The sequence below is a fragment of the Osmerus eperlanus genome, chromosome 12 (genome assembly GCF_963692335.1).
Source record: "Osmerus eperlanus chromosome 12, fOsmEpe2.1, whole genome shotgun sequence".
NCBI classification, from domain to species: domain Eukaryota; kingdom Metazoa; phylum Chordata; class Actinopteri; order Osmeriformes; family Osmeridae; genus Osmerus; species Osmerus eperlanus.
In genome coordinates, this window is record NC_085029.1 from 17,237,187 (window position 1) to 17,256,087 (window position 18,901).

Here is an 18,901-nt window from a genome sequence, read left to right on the forward strand (position 1 = left end):
TGGTAAAGAGAAACGGGTTTTACAAGTAAGGTCCTCTTCATATAAGTTCCCAGGTGCCGTGTGTCTGTAGGAGAGGATGGAGATCATGTGTGTGAAGGGGACAGAGTAAGTTATTTTTATTGATTTTTTTAAGCAAAGATGTCTGGTTTATTGTGAACTTGTCATCAGTATCACTTGTGTTTTGAACACATGACAACAGAATTTAAAGTAGTGATTGCTATTCTTGGCATTTGTTTTTATGAACAATATATTCTGATGTGAGGGTTATTGTCTTGACTTGTAGTCTTGAAGGTCACAAGTTGGGGATAGCGAATGTCTATTTTTATAGATAATTTTTTAAGGAGAAATGTATCTGTTCCTGTTTGTGACTGGAGTATAATACATAATAAATGTAAGGGTTAGGATACCCTAATTAATAAATAATACGTAAAATACCCTGAACAGACTTGTTGAGTTTAGTTCCAGGAAATTATGAGAAAAATAATACAAAAACAAACGGGATAAGTCAGATTTGATGGCACTCATGGTTAGAAACTTTTGAAGACATTTGTGACAAATGAGAGCACGTACACAGTTTTGTGTTGATCCTGAATCACTTCAAACACTTTTTGGACAAACGCTTTTTTTGAAAATAAAAACACACGTAACATCTTGGATGAAACTGACAACTTGGCCGACTTAAATATAATATAAATCTTTGTGAACAGTTGTCTTATTGTTGTATGCATAGGCTATATTTGTAACCATGACTTTGAAAGGTCTGCTGAATGTAGAAATACCTGTTTGATGACATGCCTACAAAACTAGAGCCAGGTACTAAATCCCCTAACTGGCATGATGAATAAGTACCAGGAAATGCAGATACAATGACGAACAAGGAAGACTAGATGTTGGATTCCTGGAACAATGTGTTTCTTTCATAAGTAAAAACATTTCAGCATTTCTTCTGATGAAGTCAGTGGAACATTTGCTGTTGTAGGATGGTGACAGGAGCCTGTTAAAGGAGAGGAGTGGATCACTGCTCCCAGAATGAGCCTGTCAGAGCTGAAGCACAGTCCTGATGCTGCTGTGAGGTGAGAGGAGACTTTCCACCCCATCTTGTTATTATGAAATAACCAACACTAATATGAACACATACTGTATGTATACTGTAATATGAGTTAAATATAATGATGTGAGATGTTTACATGTGGAGGTGCACATGCAGAGTCCTGATGGTGTTTCTACGTGTTGTCAAAGCAGACTGGAGTCCCAGAGACCAGCGTCCTCCGTGTCCAGACATGTCCTGCAGGACAGTCCCAGAGACCCGTCTGCACCTGAAGCTGTGAAGCTGAGGAGACACAGAATGAACTCTCTCAAAGATCTCAGGAAGAGTATTGGAGCCTCTTACCAAAGGTGAAATATATGAATGTACTGGTTTGACTGTGGCAATGGTTATTTGGGACACTGACATTTTACATGTTATTAATTTTGCATTCGTTTTTATCAAAAGTTTTTATCATAATAAAACACCTGTCTCAAATAAAACACATGGCAGTAAGGGCTTGGATGGCTTCTTATGAAAACGCGTTAAAGTGTAGACAAACAAGTATTTCAATTAAAAGTACACAATACAGTGTATTAGATTAAGATTTGAGAATGATATTGACTTGTGGTTTACAGCATCCAACCAAAGAGACCAGACTCATTTACACCCAGTGGCGTGTCCCTGAAGAGTGACCAGTCGAAGAGAGAACTTTTAGACTTCAGAGATGCAGCTCCTGAGTTTCATCCAAGGTGTTGTACTGTCAAGTGGAAAAATATATCGACTAGAGCTCCAACAGAATCCTCCAGAGTTGTATCAGTGGGAGGTTATCATACAAAAAAGTGTTCATGTAGACACACAATTTCACTTGAAAGTCAACAGTATATTGGTAAAGATTTGAGAATGTTATTGACTTGTGGTTTACAGCATCCAACCAAAGATACCAGACTCCCCTACACCCAGTGAGGTGTCCTATAAGTCTGAACAATCAATGACCACACCTGAGGGATTCGGAGAGGGAATGGATCAAAGGTATTGTACAAGTACTATCATATATATAAGGATGGTTAACCCTAACCTAACGCACACATTTCTAGTATATTTTGACAGGCAGTAATCATTAGATAAGACCATAGTCACATTTACAAAGTGAGATAACCATGAATACATGAAGTCACACAAAGTGACCAAGAATACGTTACCAGATAACTAGAACCTTGTTCCATGATATCGCCCTCTGGATTAGATTTAGATGTTAGCATGTCAAAGCACAGGAGGGAATCTTGATCCTAATATTTTAAACAGTATTTGTATAATGGAGGCATTCTTATTTTTTCCTCAGAGACGATCTTACACCAGAGACAGAGAAAGAGACACGCCAGCAGTATCTGACCTCGATATTTAAGGTTAGTGGCCTTGGATTCAAGTAATACTTTAAAGATTACGGTATTGAAAACCGAATCAGATCCCTGTCTTTTGTTTTTTGACAAGTTTTTCCTTTCATCCATTTGGTTTAGAGTGTGGAAGAAAACATAAGTGCCTTCATGAAGAAGGAACTGGAAGGATTTAAGGTCCTCTCTAACTACCCAGACTGCTTTAACAGTCAAGATGAAGGTTTGGGCTCTGGAGATGGACAGCAAGACAAAGGTTTAAGAGAAGCAGCTCTGAAGATCACACTTCACTTCCTGAAAAACACGAACCACAAGGATCTCGCTGATTCTCTGGAGCAAAGTAAGCATTTGGTTTGTGAGACGTTGTGTGTGAAATGTACATAGTGGTCTTCCAAGGTCTGTTACAGAATAGCAACGGTTATAGGAACCCCGCCCCCAATACCTGAGTAAATCATGAGAAAATAAGAAAATGTTTTATGCTTTTTTCTTTTTTTAGATGAGATTTTCAAAACGTATCAGGAAAAACTGAAAGGCACCTTAAAGAAGAGGTTTCAACATGTTCCAGAATCAACTGCAGGGAAGCGTGAAGATAGACTTCTTAGTCAGATCTACACAGAGCTCTACATTATCCAGGAAGGGTGTGCTGAAGTCGAATCAGAACATGAGGTGAGACAAGTTGAAAAGACCAACACAAGACCAGGAATTCAAGAAAAACTAATCAAGTGCAATAGTATTTTTCAACCCACACCTGGCCAAGATCAGTACATCCGAACTGTGATTACAATAGGAGTTGCTGGAATTGGAAAAACTGTCTCCACACATAAGTTCATGCTTGACTGGGCTGAGGGGAAAGCCAACCAGGATATCCACTTGATTTTCCCACTTCCATTCCGGGAGCTGAATTTGATGAAAGGACAGAAGCGAAGTCTGACCGAGATTATAGATCACATGATCATGCAGACGAAACAAACAGGCATCTCCAACTACGACAAACTCAAAGTTCTGTTTGTCCTAGATGGTCTCGATGAGTGCAGGCTTGCCCTAGACTTCAAGAGCAACAACATCTGTTGGGATGCCACAGAGTCAACCTCGGTGGAAGTGCTGCTCACAAGCCTCATCAAGGGGAATCTGCTTCCATCTGCTCTTCTCTGGATAACCTCCCGGCCAATAACAGCCAATCAGATCCCCTCGGACTATGTCGACCTGGTAACAGAGGTGAAAGGGTTCAATGACCCACAGAAGGACGAGTACTTCAGGAAGAAGATCAGCGATGAGAGTCTGGCCAACAGGATCATCATGCACATGAAGTCGTCAAGGATCCTCTACATCATGTGCCACCTTCCAGTCTTTTGCTGGATGTCATCCAACGTTCTGGAGAGACTGCTGAAACAAACAGATGGTGGAGAGATACCCAATACACTGACTCAAATGTACATTCACTTCCTGACCTATCAGACAAAACAGAGCAACCTGAAGTATCTTCCAGGCAAGGAGGACAAAACAGTCCTTCTCTCCCTGGGGAAACTGGCCTTTCAACAGCTTGAGAGGGGCAACCTGATCTTCTATGAGAGAGATTTGAGGGAGTGTGGCATCGATGTCCATGAAGCCTCAGCGTACTCAGGAGTGTGCACACAGTTCTTCAGAGAGGAGGATCTGCTGTTCCAAGAGAAGGTCTACTCCTTCATGCATCCAAGCGTCCAGGAGATGTTTGCCGCTCTATATGTGTTTCTGACGGTTGAGAGCAGGGTCCGATTTGAAACGGGGACAACTGAAACCTTTTTACCACGTCCAGAAACATTGTTGAAGCATCTGTCTTTCAAGTACTTGCACAGGCATGCAGTGGACAAGGCCCTAGAGCGTAAGAATGGAGACCTGGATCTGTTCCTTCGCTTCCTCCTTGGTCTCTCAGTGGAGTCCAATCAGAGTCCTCTAAGAGGCCTGCTGACACAGGATGCAAGAGGCAGCAAGCACGCCTGTTCTAAGTCGATACAGTACATCAAGGACAAGATACGGTCGACTTCCTCTCCAGAAAGGTGCATCAATCTGTTTCACTGTCTGAATGAGCTCAAAGACCACTCTCTTCTGGAGGAGATTCAGCAGTTCATGAGCTCAGGAAGTCTTTCGAAAACCAAACTTTCTTCGGTACAGTGGTCCGCTCTGGTCTTTGTGTTGCTTACCTCAGAAGAGAAGATGGATGTGTTTGACCTCAGGAAGTATTCCAGCTCTGAGGAGGGTCTTCTTAGGCTGCTGCCTGTCATCCAATCTTCCAGGAAGGCGCTGTAAGTACACACTAAGAACTATCCAGTGACTGTGTTACATTTCCCAACATGAAATTGTTTCATTAATCAAGTTCTTTTGATTCCAGTATGGATCATTGCAACCTGACCAATCGATGCTGTGAGGCTTTGGGTAAGACCCTTAGCTCTCCGTTCAACAACCTGAGAGAACTGGACCTGAGTTACAACAACATACAGGATAAGGGGCTGATTCTGCTCTCTGCTGGCTTGGGAAGTCCAAATTGTAAATTGGAAACACTTTGGTGGGTATTGTTTAGTTCTGGTTTGCTTGTCATCATATACAGTAAATGCTGATTAGAAAGCTAAAATCCATCTGTTCTTTTGATCAAGTCTGACTAGATGCCGCATCACAAAGGAATGTTATGAGTCACTGGTTCGAACCCTCAGTGCTCACGCCTCCACCCTGACAAAACTGGACCTGAGTGACAACGATCTAGGAGACGAGGGAGTGATGCTGCTATCTGCGGGACTGGGAAATCCTGATTGTACTTTAGAAGTTCTTCGGTGGGTATAGCTCGGTGGTAGAGCAATTGACTGTAGATCAAGAGGCCATAGGATAAAATCACGCCCTTTACATCGCTTTGGATAAAAGCATCTACAAAATGATTACACATTATTAATAAATACAAAATATTAGCATTTCCTCAGTTTTGGCATGTTCGTCGCCATATTATTGTGTTGGTTGGAAAACTAAAATATAATCCATTTGTTATTTTGATGTAGTCTGAATCGGTGCCAGATCACAAAGGACTGTTGTGAGGTGCTGGTCTCAATAATATGCTCCACTCGTCTGAAAGAGCTGGATCTCAGCGACAACGAGCTGCAGGATGCCGGGGTGAACATCGTCTCAGATGGACTGGGGAAAAGCCACTGCGAACTGGAGACACTCAGGTTGTTTGCATGATCCAACATAAACATCCAAATCAACCCAAAATAAGGGGGTCAGCTTGGCCATTCTAGTATGAGCATTTGTAGATCTTTCACAAACTATAAGTGCCCAAATGTACAAAGCCATTAACTTCACAATGTCTAATTTCCAAGGAGAGAACATTATAAACAAATGACTAACTAGACCACAAATGATGGATTTCTTGTGATCGTTTTCCAGGTTGTCCTTCTGTAAAGTAACAGGGGAAGGCTGTGCTTCTCTGGCTACAGCTCTGAGGTCAGGTCTCTCACACCTGAGAGAACTGGACCTCAGTTACAATCACCCAGGAGACGCAGGATTAAACCTGCTTCTTGCTGTACGGGACGACCCCCAGTATAAACTAGAAAAACTCAGGTACAAATGAAAGAGTGCGATTTTTTTACTTTTGTTCTGCGGTTTATGTGTGAATTCAGCAAATGTTTCTGAAACTGACTGCATGAGAGACTGAAGCACTGCCTTTTTTATTTATCTACAGTGTGGAGCATGGTGGGATTGAAAGATTACGATCAGAAAAAAGCAAGTGTAAGTTGTGACTCCTGTTAAGTTTAAGGAACTTAACCATATCAAAGAATGCAACCATTCAGAAATAATTGTGGAAATTGAATATTCACTGCAAAGCAAATGCTACCTGGTGAAATAATACTTTTGAAATCATTGTGTTTTTTTCTCACCTAGATGCCTGCCAGCTCACTCTGGACCCAAACACAGCACACAGAAAGCTCTCTCTGTCCGAGAGCGACAAGAAAGTGACCAGGCTGAAAGAGGAGCAGCCGTATCCTGACCACCTGGAGAGATTCCACCACATGGACCAAGTGTTGTGCAGAGAGGGTCTGTCCGGACGCTGTTACTGGGAGGCAGCGTGGACAGGTAAGTGGGTGGGGATCGGAGTGGCATACAAAGGTATCTCCAGGAAAGGGCAGGATGACAGCTTGCTCGGTTGCAACAACATGTCCTGGGGGCTGACCTGCCATGACGACGGCTGCATCGCCGTGGGCAACAACAGCATTACATATTTTCAACTCCCATCCTCAACATCCCCAAAGAAACACTCCTCCAGCATCCAAACAAAAGGCTTGTCGTCAAACACTCTGTCCCATCTGACTGGCACCCTCTGCTCCTCCCGTTCCAGCACCCAGATAATAGGAGTGTATCTGGACTGGTCGGCCGGGACTCTGTCCTTCTACAGCATATGTTCAGACACACGGACACTCCTGTACACATTCAACACCACCTTTACCGAGCCTGTCTACCCAGGGTTCTGGGTTCCAGAACATTCATCTGTGTCCCTAGGTAAAGGTCAAGAACAACACAATTTAGTCCAGTGAGTCCTAGTGAGACCTAAGTCAAACATTACAATTCCACTCAGTCAGACCTGTGTTATATGTATTATATACCAATGTATTCCATTATTGTAAATCTCTGATTCAAGTAGTTCTGAGATGTAAATGAGATAGATGTTGTTGTTGCTGTTGAACTGATCAGATCTTCATAATAATGGTAAAATTGTAGTGGCGATTATGTTATTGTTCCAGTGTGTGGTAAAAATACAGAATGTTCATTGGCACTAATCACTGAAGTACTGCTGGAAGTGTAAACACCTGGTCCTTGATTATAGTTTTTTCTGCTGTATTTACTATATCCACTGTTTGTATGACTTTGGATAAAAGCGTCTGGTAAGTGAATAACATGTATGATTACTCGGTGTAATTTTCAAGATTTGTTGAAAAATCTAGAACCCAGAAAGTTTCTATTGTAGAAGGACAGCTATGCATTGTTGCATATCTGGATAGGTACACAATTATATTAAAGATGGGTGTGTTATGTTTATCAGTGTGCGATCAAATAAACAAGAATGGTAACTGCCCTCTTGTTAACGGGACTTGAACATGGGCGGGCAGGAAGGGATAATATGAGGGACTAAGGAGAGAGGGGACTGGCTCTCAAAACCGCTTCAAGTCATCTGAAAATATCACAATAAAACAATTCCAGTTATTGCAATGTTTATTAAGCAATCCAACATAGAAATGGAACACAAAAAAGTGATGTATTGTTCAGTCTGGTTTGGGTTTGCAGGGATTGAAAAAACAAAGTCCTTCAAAAGACAGAAATATGTGGAATGCTTTAAAGACCATGGCACTTGTTGTGCAAGTCCTGATGAACTGGCAGAGATGTGTCAATCACAGGGTTTCCCGCAGCACTTTGCAGTTAAGGCGGCCGCCTAAGCAACACACGCCTGCCCCCCCCGGTCTGACAGCAAACCCCACCATACCACCTTAACTCACAAATCTTCTGGGGGAAACCCTGAATCATCATAAATAAACACTAACCGTAGCACTGCAGTCACGGGATCACTGCTAATATTATTTCTGAGTTATTCTACGGCCGGCAAGTCATTTCTTCAACGCACAGGTGGAGATTCTTCTCCACATGGAGGGAGGCACTTGGATTGAGGGTCACAACAGCAGCAGAGTGCCAGAAAGCAGCCAGCCGTCAAGCTGCCCTGTGTGGTGGTTCTGGTACCCAGGCCCAGACCCAACAGGGACCAGAACCAGTAGGAGAACCGTAGCTGGTGGTTCTGCACGGCTTTGCTGCGAGGAAAGTTACCAATACTGCTTTAGACTCACACTGTCCTTCTAGACCTAAGAACACTGAACAGGTCAGGATCTAGGGAACATTGCCAAAATATGGAACCTACACATGAATTCCCCCTTCTTGTTTTAATATTGTTCAAATATTAACATGGAGGTTGTTGCAAATACAGTATTTTCCTTAACTATTGTCTAGCATTTCTTAACACTCCAAACTTCACTCACTCTGCAAAAGGTGTAAACATTCAGAAACAGGCTAGGACTTTTTAACCACTGAAATGCACCTAATTCAAACATGTCAGTCCAATTCTCCCCCCCAAAAAGAAATAGAAAAAAACTACATATCTAAAGAACATGTGACAGCTTTGGCTACAGTTTTACGGAGGCATTTTATTTCAGCTTTCTTTTCTCATCACATCTGTTCCCTCCTTCGCTCCTAACCTGTGATGTCATCATGCCTGTGCTGTCATCATGCCTGTTCGTGTCAGGTGTTCCTGTCCACTTAGTCCACCTCTGAAAGGACCACGCTCAGAACGACTTCAGTCAACAAAGGGGCATTATGTTCTGAGCAGAGCAGATGACTGACACCTCCTGTCCTCCAATCCACCTCCATGAAAGCCGGGGGCTGCGATTGGATCGTTTTGTCTGGCTGTTCCGCTTCCCCGTGCAGAGCCCTCCCACTAGGCTCTGGGGGAGGGGCCTGAATGGTTGATGGTGGCCGCAGATGGGTGTCAACCAATCAGTGTCCTGACTGTGTGGTTCCTTTGAGGTACCACATCCCTCCGACGCTCACACAGCACTCCTGGGGGAAGAACCGGACCAGAACCAGGAGAACACGGGTCAGGTCAAGGGTCAACAAAAGTTGCCTTGCTGCTAGATACTAGTTCATTTTAGAAGGCCTATCAAGTTCTAGTTCTGATTCTAGAACAGCCGTCTTATCTGCCGGATTCTAGATCCCATAGTAGAACCTTCTGGTTCCGAGGCCTTACCTTCAGCAGCCGGTCCACATCTGTCTTGGTGACAGCGTCTCCCAGTTCCTGCGTGAGCTTGTTCTGGATGACGTTCCTCCGGACCCTGTAGTTCTTCATAAAGACCTCATACAGAACCTGCCGGTGCTGGGGGAAACAAGACCAAGATGAACGTTACACAGGAGGGGGTTCTGAAGGATCCTGAGACCGGGAGAAAGGAACCGTGTGTGAAGAGAGAGAGAACGGAGGTTCTGTGAAGGTTCTCCCACCTTGTCGAAGGTCTCTCCCGTCTCCCACACAGCGAACACCTTCTGCTCGTCTGCAGCCGCTGTGCTCTGGGCTGGGAACTGGAGGAGCAGGAGACAGAGCAGGGTCAGGGCAGGGTCAAAGGTTTCAACCTTTTGAAACCTTTTATAGAAAGATTGTTCAAACCTTTAGAAAAACCTTTTTATCAAAACTTTTTTTTTTTTCAACCTTTCAAAACTTTTAGATTTTATTTTTTGAAAACTTGTTTTCAACCTTTCGGAAAATATGTTTTTGATAGGAGAGGAGAAGAGGGGAGAGGAGAACAGAGAAAATATTTTTTCAACCTTTCAAAACTGTCTTGAAAATATTTTTTCGAAAATATCTACTTTTTGTAGAATTTGTTTTATAGTGTTGCAAATAACCTAGACCCATGTCAGAATGTCAAAATGCAAAACACCAGTATTTTACATTTTGGGACAGGTCACTGTGCAGTTTGGGACGGTTAATTTTGCACTTGGGACGGTTAATTTTGCACTTGGGACGGTACTGGGACAGTGAGGAAAAAAAGTTAGTTGCGAGCCCTGAATGTCATACGCGAGCCCTGACTGTCATACGCGAGCCCTGACTGTCATACGCGAGCCCTGAATGTCATACGCGAGCCCTGACTGTCATACGCGAGCCCTGACTGTCATACGCGAGCCCTGAATGTCATACGCGAGCCCTGAATGTCATACGCGAGCCCTGACTGTCATACGCGAGCCCTGACTGTCATACGCGAGCCCTGACTGTCATACGCGAGCCCTGACTGTCATACGCGCACTGTCTCACACACACACCTGACTTTGGGTTCAACAGCTGCAAGTAGAAGGCTAATTTCCTCCAACAATCATTACCGGGTCAGTCCTGCATTAACCCCCACACATTTCAGGATAGCATCTGGAGACGGCATCTGATCCGACAGTAAACCTGTTTGCATTCTGTCTTCTTAACAGAGATGAACCCCTTGTTGAGCAATAATGGCTTTGTGTCCGTAGACAATAATAGCAGTTACGTGAGGAGGGACGAGGGGATGCTGGCCTCCTCGTCTCTGCCCAGCCCTCCAGCGTAACTCTAATCCCATCACCAGGACAGGGATGGGATTAGACCTAATCCAGGTCAAGACAGGATCCTAGACTCTGCAGGGGAACGGCCACTTGTGAACACAATGGACCCCAAGGCCGTATCAACTCAGAACACTGTAGCACCACAACCAAGACCCAAAGCAGACGAGGACTCTGGGTAATCTCATGACTGCCATTACATCAGTCGTCAGGGCTCTTTATCCGACCACACAGTCACCTGGTTGTAAAGACACACACGGCATCTAGACAGGGAATCACAGCAAGTTTGGTGGGAATTACTTGAAAAACAACTGATTTGAAAAGCAACAATCCCACATGGATTGTTGGACAGTTTCCACTCAGGAACCTGAGAACCCGAGCCCTCCAGCGCTCCACAGGAGCAGAACCCGAGCCCTCCAGCGCTCCACAGGAGCAGAACCCGAGCCCTCCAGCGCTCCACAGGAGCAGAACCCGAGCCCTCCAGCGCTCCACAGGAGCAGAACCCGAGCCCTCCAGCGCTCCACAGGAGCAGAACCCGAGCCCTCCAGCGCTCCACAGGAGCAGAACCCGAGCCCTCCAGCGCTCCACAGGAGCAGAACCCGAGCCCTCCAGCGCTCCACAGGAGCAGAACCCGAGCCCTCCACAGCCCCGGACTGCCCCCGGCCTTGCAGACGTTACAACCTCCATTCTCTGTGTGTGTAAGAAGATATCCACTTTCCAACTGCCACTGCAGCAAACTGCCAGGTTTGGCTTCCTCTGAAGGGGGTCAGGGGTGGAGGAGACCCACTCAGCTAGGACAGACAGGAAGGGGAGGATGGTTGGTCCAGACTCCTTCACTGGGTGGAGGAGTGGAGCTCTAATCTTCCTGTACAACAGAGAGTCTGTTTCCTCACTGTGACCCCAGGCTAACCCCAACACTGGGAGACAGCAGCCTTTCATGGAGAAAATCACCATGTTCAGTAAGTAGTGTGATTCAAACAAGAAGTGAATCTACAAGTCTGTGAACTTATAGACTGAAAACCGTAAGACGCACCAAACACACACGACCACAGCTAGCGTTAAATGAACAACAGCCAATCGACCAGCTCCTCTAGCGGCTACTCACCGGCACCAGGATCTGCTTGCAGTGGCTGAGCAGGATGGCGTCCTGCAGGAGCCGGTCAGAGATGGAGTGGAAGAGGCAGTGTCCGGGCGGCAGCGAGGCCAGGTGGAGGTTAAACAGCCTCTTCAGCTCGCTCAGCGTCAGAACCAGATGCTTCCGGAAGGTGCTGTACACAAAGTCCCGCAGCTCCTGGGAGGGCGAGCTGGTGGACGGTCCCCCGGGGTGGCCGTTAACTGAGCCGTTAGGGACGGCGGAGGAGGAAGACGTGTCCATGGACTCGTCCTCCCCGTCGCTGACGGGTTCCTCTTTGACCCGGACGCTGTTTCCTGTTCCCCCCGAGACCCCGCCTCCCTGCCTGCGAGCGCCGGCGTCCCGCTGCATGGACGCCTGCTGCTCACGTGCACGCTCCTGGGCGGCCTTGAGGCGCTGCTCCCCGCTTACGTGCACGGGTTCTGCAACACAGACCTTACGGTTACGAGGACGAGCCGCGTTCCTGTCGCGGGAGCTGTAGGGTGTTAGAGCGGGACAACACTTACCTGGCTGAGGAGGGTTCTTAGAAGCAAAGTCGTCTTTACTGAAGCTGAAGACCTTCTCCAACCTGCACACAACAAAACAAACATCACAGGCGTCAGGTCATTGAACACTTGAGACAGAGAGAGCGAGTGAGAGAAAGAGAGAGCGAGAGCCAGACAGAGAGACTGTGACAGAGATCCCTACTTGCTCTGGATGCCCATCCACAGCATGTTCTGCCGATGGACCACGTCGGGGTGGTTTCTGATGAAGAGGCTGTCATGGGGCAACAGGAACTCCCAGCCGCGGTTCACCCTGGGCGCGGCCATGTGTTCCAGGAACTCCTTCACGTCCTCCGGAGGGAGCTGGTCGGCAGAGGAGACAGAAAGTGTTCAGGAACCTCCTCTGACTGGAGCGCCGCTGACCTGAGACTACAGATCGTGACCCTCACCTTGATGATGGCAGCGACCTCTTTCCTCATCAGCGAGCGCTCCTGGGTGAACCGCCACATCTGTCAGGGAGACAGAAACACCGTCACACACACCTCAGAAACACCATCACAGACACACACAATGCTCAGAACTCAGAAACACCATCACGCACACCGTCACACACACACAATGCTCAGAACTCAGAAACACCCATCACACACACCTCAAAAACACCATCACACACACACAATGCTCAGAACTCAGAAACACCATCACGCACACCGTCACACACCTCAGAAACACCATCACACACACACAATGCTCAGAACTCAGAAACACCCATCACACACACTGTCACACACCAAAGAAACAACATCACACACTCTTTAGGGTGTCACACACCATCCCCCACCTCAGAAACACAGGAATGACCGCCACACCTCACTCAGAAACACAATCAACAATTCCTAAATTGTCCCACAAGGCTTTAAGACACACGAGGATGACATTTTAGAAGCTATGTCTTGTCCTCACCACAAAGTCCCGGCCTCGACAGAGGACCTCGGCAGGAACACCACTGTGAGGGCTGCAGCTGGTCTTGGGGTACAGCACGTCACTGAGAGAAACAGGACAGGGAGTTAGCATTCTGCTAGTCTTTAGAAGGACAAAGGACAGGGAGTTAGTTGGACATTTGCCCTTCTAAACCGCAGCAGGAATGGTACCACAGCAACACATAACACCAGCATTTCCATCAAACAGCAATTAGGTCCTCTCTGTGGTCTCACCTTTTCACCACCCAGTTACCCTGCACCAACAGCGCCACCTGCTGGATGCAGCGCATCACTGCGACCGAGTCAGTCCCAGACGCCAGGAGACCCATCAGGTTGGCAAACGGCATCACCTTGACTACAGACGAGAAGGGATGGGAGAGAAAGGGAGAGAGAGGAAGGAAGAGGGGGGGGGGTGAGTAAAATAAAATGTAACAAGTTGTAAACAAACTGGTAAGAGTAAATGTCTGTGTGGGTCCTGGGTGATGTTCACACGTACCGTTCTTCATGAGGGTCTTCACCTGGTCGCCCAGAGGAAGGGTCCGCAGCTGAGCCATGGACAGGACGTTACTGGGGCCTACCGGCTTCACTCTGGGGGGGGGGGGGGGGGGATAGAGAAAAGAGAGAGACGGGGAGGAAGAGAAAAGGAAGGAAGGACAGAGAGAGAGAGAGAAAGAAAGAGGGATAACGTTTATATGTACTTCCGATTGTTTAAAAATAACAAAACACACATTTTACGAAATCTTAACCAATCAGAGGAGAGTCGACTCACATCTTCTCCTCTGCCAGGGGGGGCATGAGCATAGCCAGGTATTCCCTGAGAGAGCACACCAGAGAAGAACAGTTTCCTTGTATTAAACACAGGAGGAGTGCAGGCAGAGCCGACCACATGGACACGTTAGAACTCTTATGTGGGCGGACTTACTTGGATGTTTTAACCAGTTCTGTGTTTTCAGAACCTCCCATGGACTGACAGTACAGATACTGTCTTTCATGATCTGATCGCCCGTCCTGAACACACACACACACAGATTAAAATCTTGGCTCTCGGCATCCATGCCTGTCCGATTCTCTCTCCCAGGAGAGCGAGATCGCCCACTGGTACACTATTTTAACTGCAGATCACGAGGTTGCAGGATCTAATCCCCCCCGTGTACGTCTCTTTGTATGAAAGCTAACTCAACACATGGTGCCAAGCAGAGCCAGGGTGAGGGGCGCCCCCTACCGTGACGCCGTGGTAGTGCAGGTGTACCCATGGCTCCTCTGCCTGCTTCTTCTGGAGGAACTCATAAGACTGGATCCTCCGCTGGCGTGCCTGCTCCGACTCAGGACGAGAGAACCTCACCTGGAGGGGGAGAGGGAGAGAGGGGGGGAGAGAGGGGAAGGGGGGGGGGAGTGTGAGCGAGTGAGGGAGGGGGTGAGTTTGAGGGAGTGATGGTTGTAAAAGTATCTCACAGTGACGGCCTTGACATCTTCCTCTGCTTCATCCTGAGAAGAGTCTCCACCTGTGGAAAAACAAGAAAGAACATCATAGCTGTTCTCAAACTATTACCTCCAGGGTTCCATGTTCTTCCATACAGGGTTCCATTTTCTTCCGTACAGGGTTCCATGTTCTCCCATACAGGATTCCATGTTCTCCCATACAGGGTTCCATGTTCTCCCATACAGGATTCCATGTTCTCCCATACAGGGTTCCATGTTCTCCCATACAGGGCTGAATGGTGTTAAGGTGTGAGCTCCATTACTCTCCATCTTTTGCACATCAAGCACACTCCCTTCCTCCACCTCTGTTTGCAGTCTCCCTCCCTCCCCCTCTGTTTGCAGTCTCACTCCCTCCCTCCCCCTCTGTTTGCAGTCTCACTCCCTCCCTCCCCCTCTGTTTGCAGTCTCCCTCCCTCCCTCCACCTCTGTTTGCAGTCTCCCTCCCTTCCCCTCACCTTCGTTGGCCGCCTCCCTCTCCCTGTGCTTGCTGTCAGCCTTGTCCAGGTAGCTGAAGCTGGGCCTCATCTGGAGGATTCCCTGCAGAGGCGTGATGTGCAGCTCCCCTGGTGACATCGTACAAAAGCGCCAGTGACATCATCAGAAAGTGACAGCGACATCTTCAGAAGCTAAATAAACAACAACATTTTTTAGAAGAACCCAAGACTGTGGTCTAAACAGCAGACAACCGGACAGCACTTCCTGTCTGGGTCACATGACCCCAGGCTACCTTTGCGGAAGACAGCAGCCGCGTAGCGCGACGTGTTGGTGGTGGCCTGGATCGACGTGAACATCTGCTTGTCCATCATCTTCCTGCACGGAAGACGACAAGATACCATTTGTGAAAACAAGATCCCCAATGGGCGTCATTTAACCATGTCGGATAACCAGCTAGCTAGCAAGCCAGCCAGCTAGCTAGCAAAGGAAAGCTCTGCTACTGGATGTACTTACCCAGAGTAGGTGTTGGTCTCCTCGTAGTTAGTTCCATCCACGTTGAGGGCGATTTGCTCCCCTTTGCTGCGACAGTAGTTGGGGCTCGATGTGTTGATGGTCATATCCAACTCAACCTGCACAGGTCACATTTGGAACGCCATTATAAGACGTTACTGAAAAGACAAGCTGCTGTGCTTTCTGAATGCTCTACTAATTTCTACCCTGCTGGGAACTGCAGAGGTATTCATGGGTGTTGGGTGTGTCTGGCAGTGGGGGAGACTGTGGGGAAGGCAGTGGGGGAGGCAGTCTTACCTTCTGCTGCTTGGGTTTGATCTTAGCAGACAGGTGAGTGACGTCATCGTACGTCATAGAGGAGGGCCGGACGGGATACTAGGAGGAGGATTTAGATTAAATTTATTTTGACTACGTTTTGATTCCTTTTGGAAGGTGGGTGGGGGTGTAAGCCTTACCTGAAACAGGTAGAGTTTATCCACAAGGCTTTTGGCCAGGTAAACATCGATCTAAAAACAAAGAGTGAGTCAGTGAATGAGAAAGAGAGTCAGAGAGAGAGGGAGAAATAGGGAGGGAGAGAGTCAGAGGGAAATAGAGCCCAGGAAAGAGTAAAAAAAAAAAAAAAAAAAGCCATGACTTGCAGTATACAATATGATAACATCCTCCCTGTGTCATGAGTCATGACAATCACTTATTTCTATCCCTCGCCTGCCTTCCTAGTAAACTGAATGAATGTCTGACACATTTTCAGTCCAACAAGTTAATCGGGTACCTCCTTACAATCTCATGTTTGTTTTTTAGATGTTTTTAACTAGCGCAGTATCACGATTTATGCTCCCATAGTTTACATGGCTGGGGTACATTTACATTTAGTCATTTAGCAGACACTCTTATCCAGAGCGACTTACAGTAAGTACAGGGACATTCTCCCCGAGGCAAGTAGGGTGAAGTGCCTTGCCCAAGGACACAACGTCATTTTGCACGGCCGGGAATCGAACTGGCAACCTTCAGATTACTAGTCCGCTTCCCTAACCGCTCAGCCACCTGACTCCCTGTCAGGGTAGGCGAGAATTAGCGTTCTTAAATTTACTTCTGGGTTAATCGGGTGAATGTCCCCCACCTCTTGTATGATCGGGTCATCGTCCTCCCCGCTGGCCATAGTGAGGAGGCAGACGTCGGCAGGAGGGCACCAGTAGACCTCAGGACACCTAGAATCACAGAATCGCAAAATAAAACGTCGTTACAATCTGGTACAGATATCCAAAAATATTTAACCATGGACCCTTCCCCGGGTCCATGGTTAAATGACAAACGACTGTTGTCTGATGCAATGTGTGCAGTACCAGTCAAAGCGATGCCTACAATTCTCCAACGCCGTTGAGGGTTATTATAGTGACATGGTAGTTTTAATTTAATCGTATCTACAGCTGCAAGAACTGTGCTTTAATATAACACAAGTGTCGACTGCATGATCCGAATTATGTCAGTTTAACCAGCTTCCCAGTCATCACCGTAATGCATAACTATGCTAACAAGCTAGTTTGTGCATACTAAATAGCGATATACGTTACAAAACATTAACACACGTTAAAAGTAGTGATATTTTTGCTAGCTCGTAGTTGTATGGTGGTCATAACTAGCACCATAATCAGTTTGGAGCTGGATATCATTACAGAATACTGTATCCCTACCAACGTGTAGTAGACGTAGGGAAGTGTAAATCAAAACCATAACTGGGTTGCTAGCTGTAAACAAGCTAGCTCTGTGTGTGCTAGCCATCATTGACATTAGACCACTTTATGGCATCTCATCGTGGTCACCTAGACCTCCAGTGTAGCACTAGTGGTAAAAAGAGTATGCTTAGAAAGCCACCGCAAGGTAATTTGGCTAACGTTTTAATAATACTAGCTAGCTATGCATTCTCTGAGTGACACAGCACTAGACGAACCACCGAAACACCCGTGGAATAACTACAAGATGCAAACAGACATATACGGTAGAAACAAGGTTAGCCGGTGAAGATTGGCAGATAGGCTAGCAAATTACATAACATAAAAAACATAACGATAGCTCACGTGAACTATTGAACTTCTAGCTAGCGTAGCTAGCTACATATTGACAATCCCAAATGAGTATGTTTCTAGGCCCCGGTTATTCTAACCACTTCAGATTAATCTGTGGAATGGGTGTAATCAGCATGCCTTACCCGCACACTTCAGCGTGAACTTGAGTTTATTCCATTCGCGTTATGGGAGAAAAAAAACAATTTGATGGGGGACGAGCTAGAGATGCCCAGTGAGACAGTTCAAGTCTAGTGTAGCTAGCTAGTTGCCATGTTGCATCCTGATTGCTTCTCAGACACGTGGGGAGGAGCTGCTGTTTGCATGCCCACAATGCAAAGCGAACATGCTCGATACTTTTTTTTTTTTTTTTTCGGCAGATGGCGATAGCAACTAAGCTAATATTTTTTGCTTCTACTGAATGATCCCTGAGCAGTCTGCTAAAAGCGTCTGCTAAAAAAAAGGAATAAATGTAAATGTAGCTGTAAAGGTTTCACTTTTTCGAAAAAACAAACACTTTAAAATTTAAATACAACCGGCGATTTATTAGTTTTATCATCACAAAGACTGCAAAAACTATTGGCAGCGGTGGGATTTGAACCCACGCCTCCGGAGAGACTGGAGCCTTAATCCAGCGCCTTAGACCGCTCGGCCACGCTACCGTTGCAAGGTTGGTAGGAAGTCGTCTACATAAAGATGATTTCCTCAGATTCTTCGAATTAATCAATATGTGGTTTAGTCCAATATGTAGGTCTGGATAAGATTTATGGAGTTCCATAAATATGTTGTTTTGTTGTTGCCAGAGGGGCTCCTGCATGTTGATTATGTGTAAATACTACTTATAATAGGCCTACGTTATGTTTGAAGTAAACGTATTCTAATAGTTGTGAAAAATATTTTTGAAGTTTGTAAAACGTGTGTGTCAGGTTCTTGGAATCAGCTTTCTTGTTTTGTTTCGTCTTTTTAGCCCTGCTCAGCAATCTTTCAACAGAATTGAATAAAATGCAAATTACATTTATTAAACATTTCCATACTACAAACTTCCATGCATTCTTTTTAACATACAATACATGTAAACGTAACATTTGTAACAGTCTAGCATTTGTCAAGTGCCAAGCCATAGTAAACAGATCATCTTATTCCTGATAAAGCTTTTTGGGTGTTTACTAAACCCACAGAAACACTCTTGTTTATTCGGCGAGTGCTTCTTCAGAATGAAACCGCAGGCCAGGGTTTCCCTATTTTGTCCAACTACCCCGTTTTGATCTGGAAAAATATAACAAT

The 18,901-nt window shown here is 46.1% G+C and overlaps 2 protein-coding genes and 1 non-coding gene across 5 annotated transcripts; 1 reads left to right on the top strand and 2 right to left on the bottom strand.

The window, feature by feature from the left end:
• Positions 1–39: 39 nt before the first annotated feature.
• On the top strand, positions 40–7,503 carry LOC134030825 (NACHT, LRR and PYD domains-containing protein 12-like). Of its 3 annotated transcripts, none has more exons than XM_062474180.1 (14): positions 40–105; positions 956–1,073; positions 1,243–1,395; positions 1,663–1,776; positions 1,952–2,056; positions 2,367–2,430; positions 2,542–2,755; positions 2,912–4,694; positions 4,781–4,954; positions 5,043–5,216; positions 5,436–5,603; positions 5,821–5,994; positions 6,116–6,162; positions 6,316–7,503. In XM_062474180.1, the coding sequence occupies exons 2-14, from the start codon at positions 1,030–1,032 to the stop codon at positions 6,963–6,965; spliced, it is 3,864 nt and encodes a 1,287-aa protein (XP_062330164.1). In that variant the 5' UTR covers positions 40–105; positions 956–1,029; the 3' UTR covers positions 6,966–7,503. The 3 variants fall into 3 exon arrangements, with proteins under 3 accessions (XP_062330164.1, XP_062330165.1, XP_062330166.1); XM_062474181.1 differs by having other exon boundaries at positions 65–105; positions 980–1,073; XM_062474182.1 differs by having other exon boundaries at positions 84–105; positions 939–1,073.
• A 120-nt stretch (positions 7,504–7,623) lies between these two features.
• polr3e (polymerase (RNA) III (DNA directed) polypeptide E) lies at positions 7,624–17,957 on the bottom strand. Its single transcript, XM_062474205.1, has 21 exons — positions 17,764–17,957; positions 16,678–16,765; positions 16,016–16,066; positions 15,858–15,935; positions 15,564–15,679; positions 15,343–15,425; positions 15,071–15,178; positions 14,589–14,638; positions 14,359–14,478; positions 14,059–14,144; positions 13,906–13,950; positions 13,633–13,724; positions 13,371–13,491; positions 13,120–13,201; positions 12,606–12,665; positions 12,362–12,519; positions 12,181–12,242; positions 11,648–12,096; positions 9,466–9,543; positions 9,218–9,343; positions 7,624–9,030 (listed from the first exon to the last, which is right to left on the bottom strand). Exons 2-21 carry the CDS (start codon positions 16,714–16,716, stop codon positions 8,968–8,970), a joined length of 2,067 nt encoding a protein of 688 aa, XP_062330189.1. The 5' UTR covers positions 16,717–16,765; positions 17,764–17,957; the 3' UTR covers positions 7,624–8,967.
• A 240-nt stretch (positions 17,958–18,197) lies between these two features.
• trnal-aag (transfer RNA leucine (anticodon AAG)) lies at positions 18,198–18,279 on the bottom strand. The gene has a single exon. It is a non-coding gene; the product is annotated as a tRNA-Leu (tRNA).
• Positions 18,280–18,901: the final 622 nt, after the last annotated feature.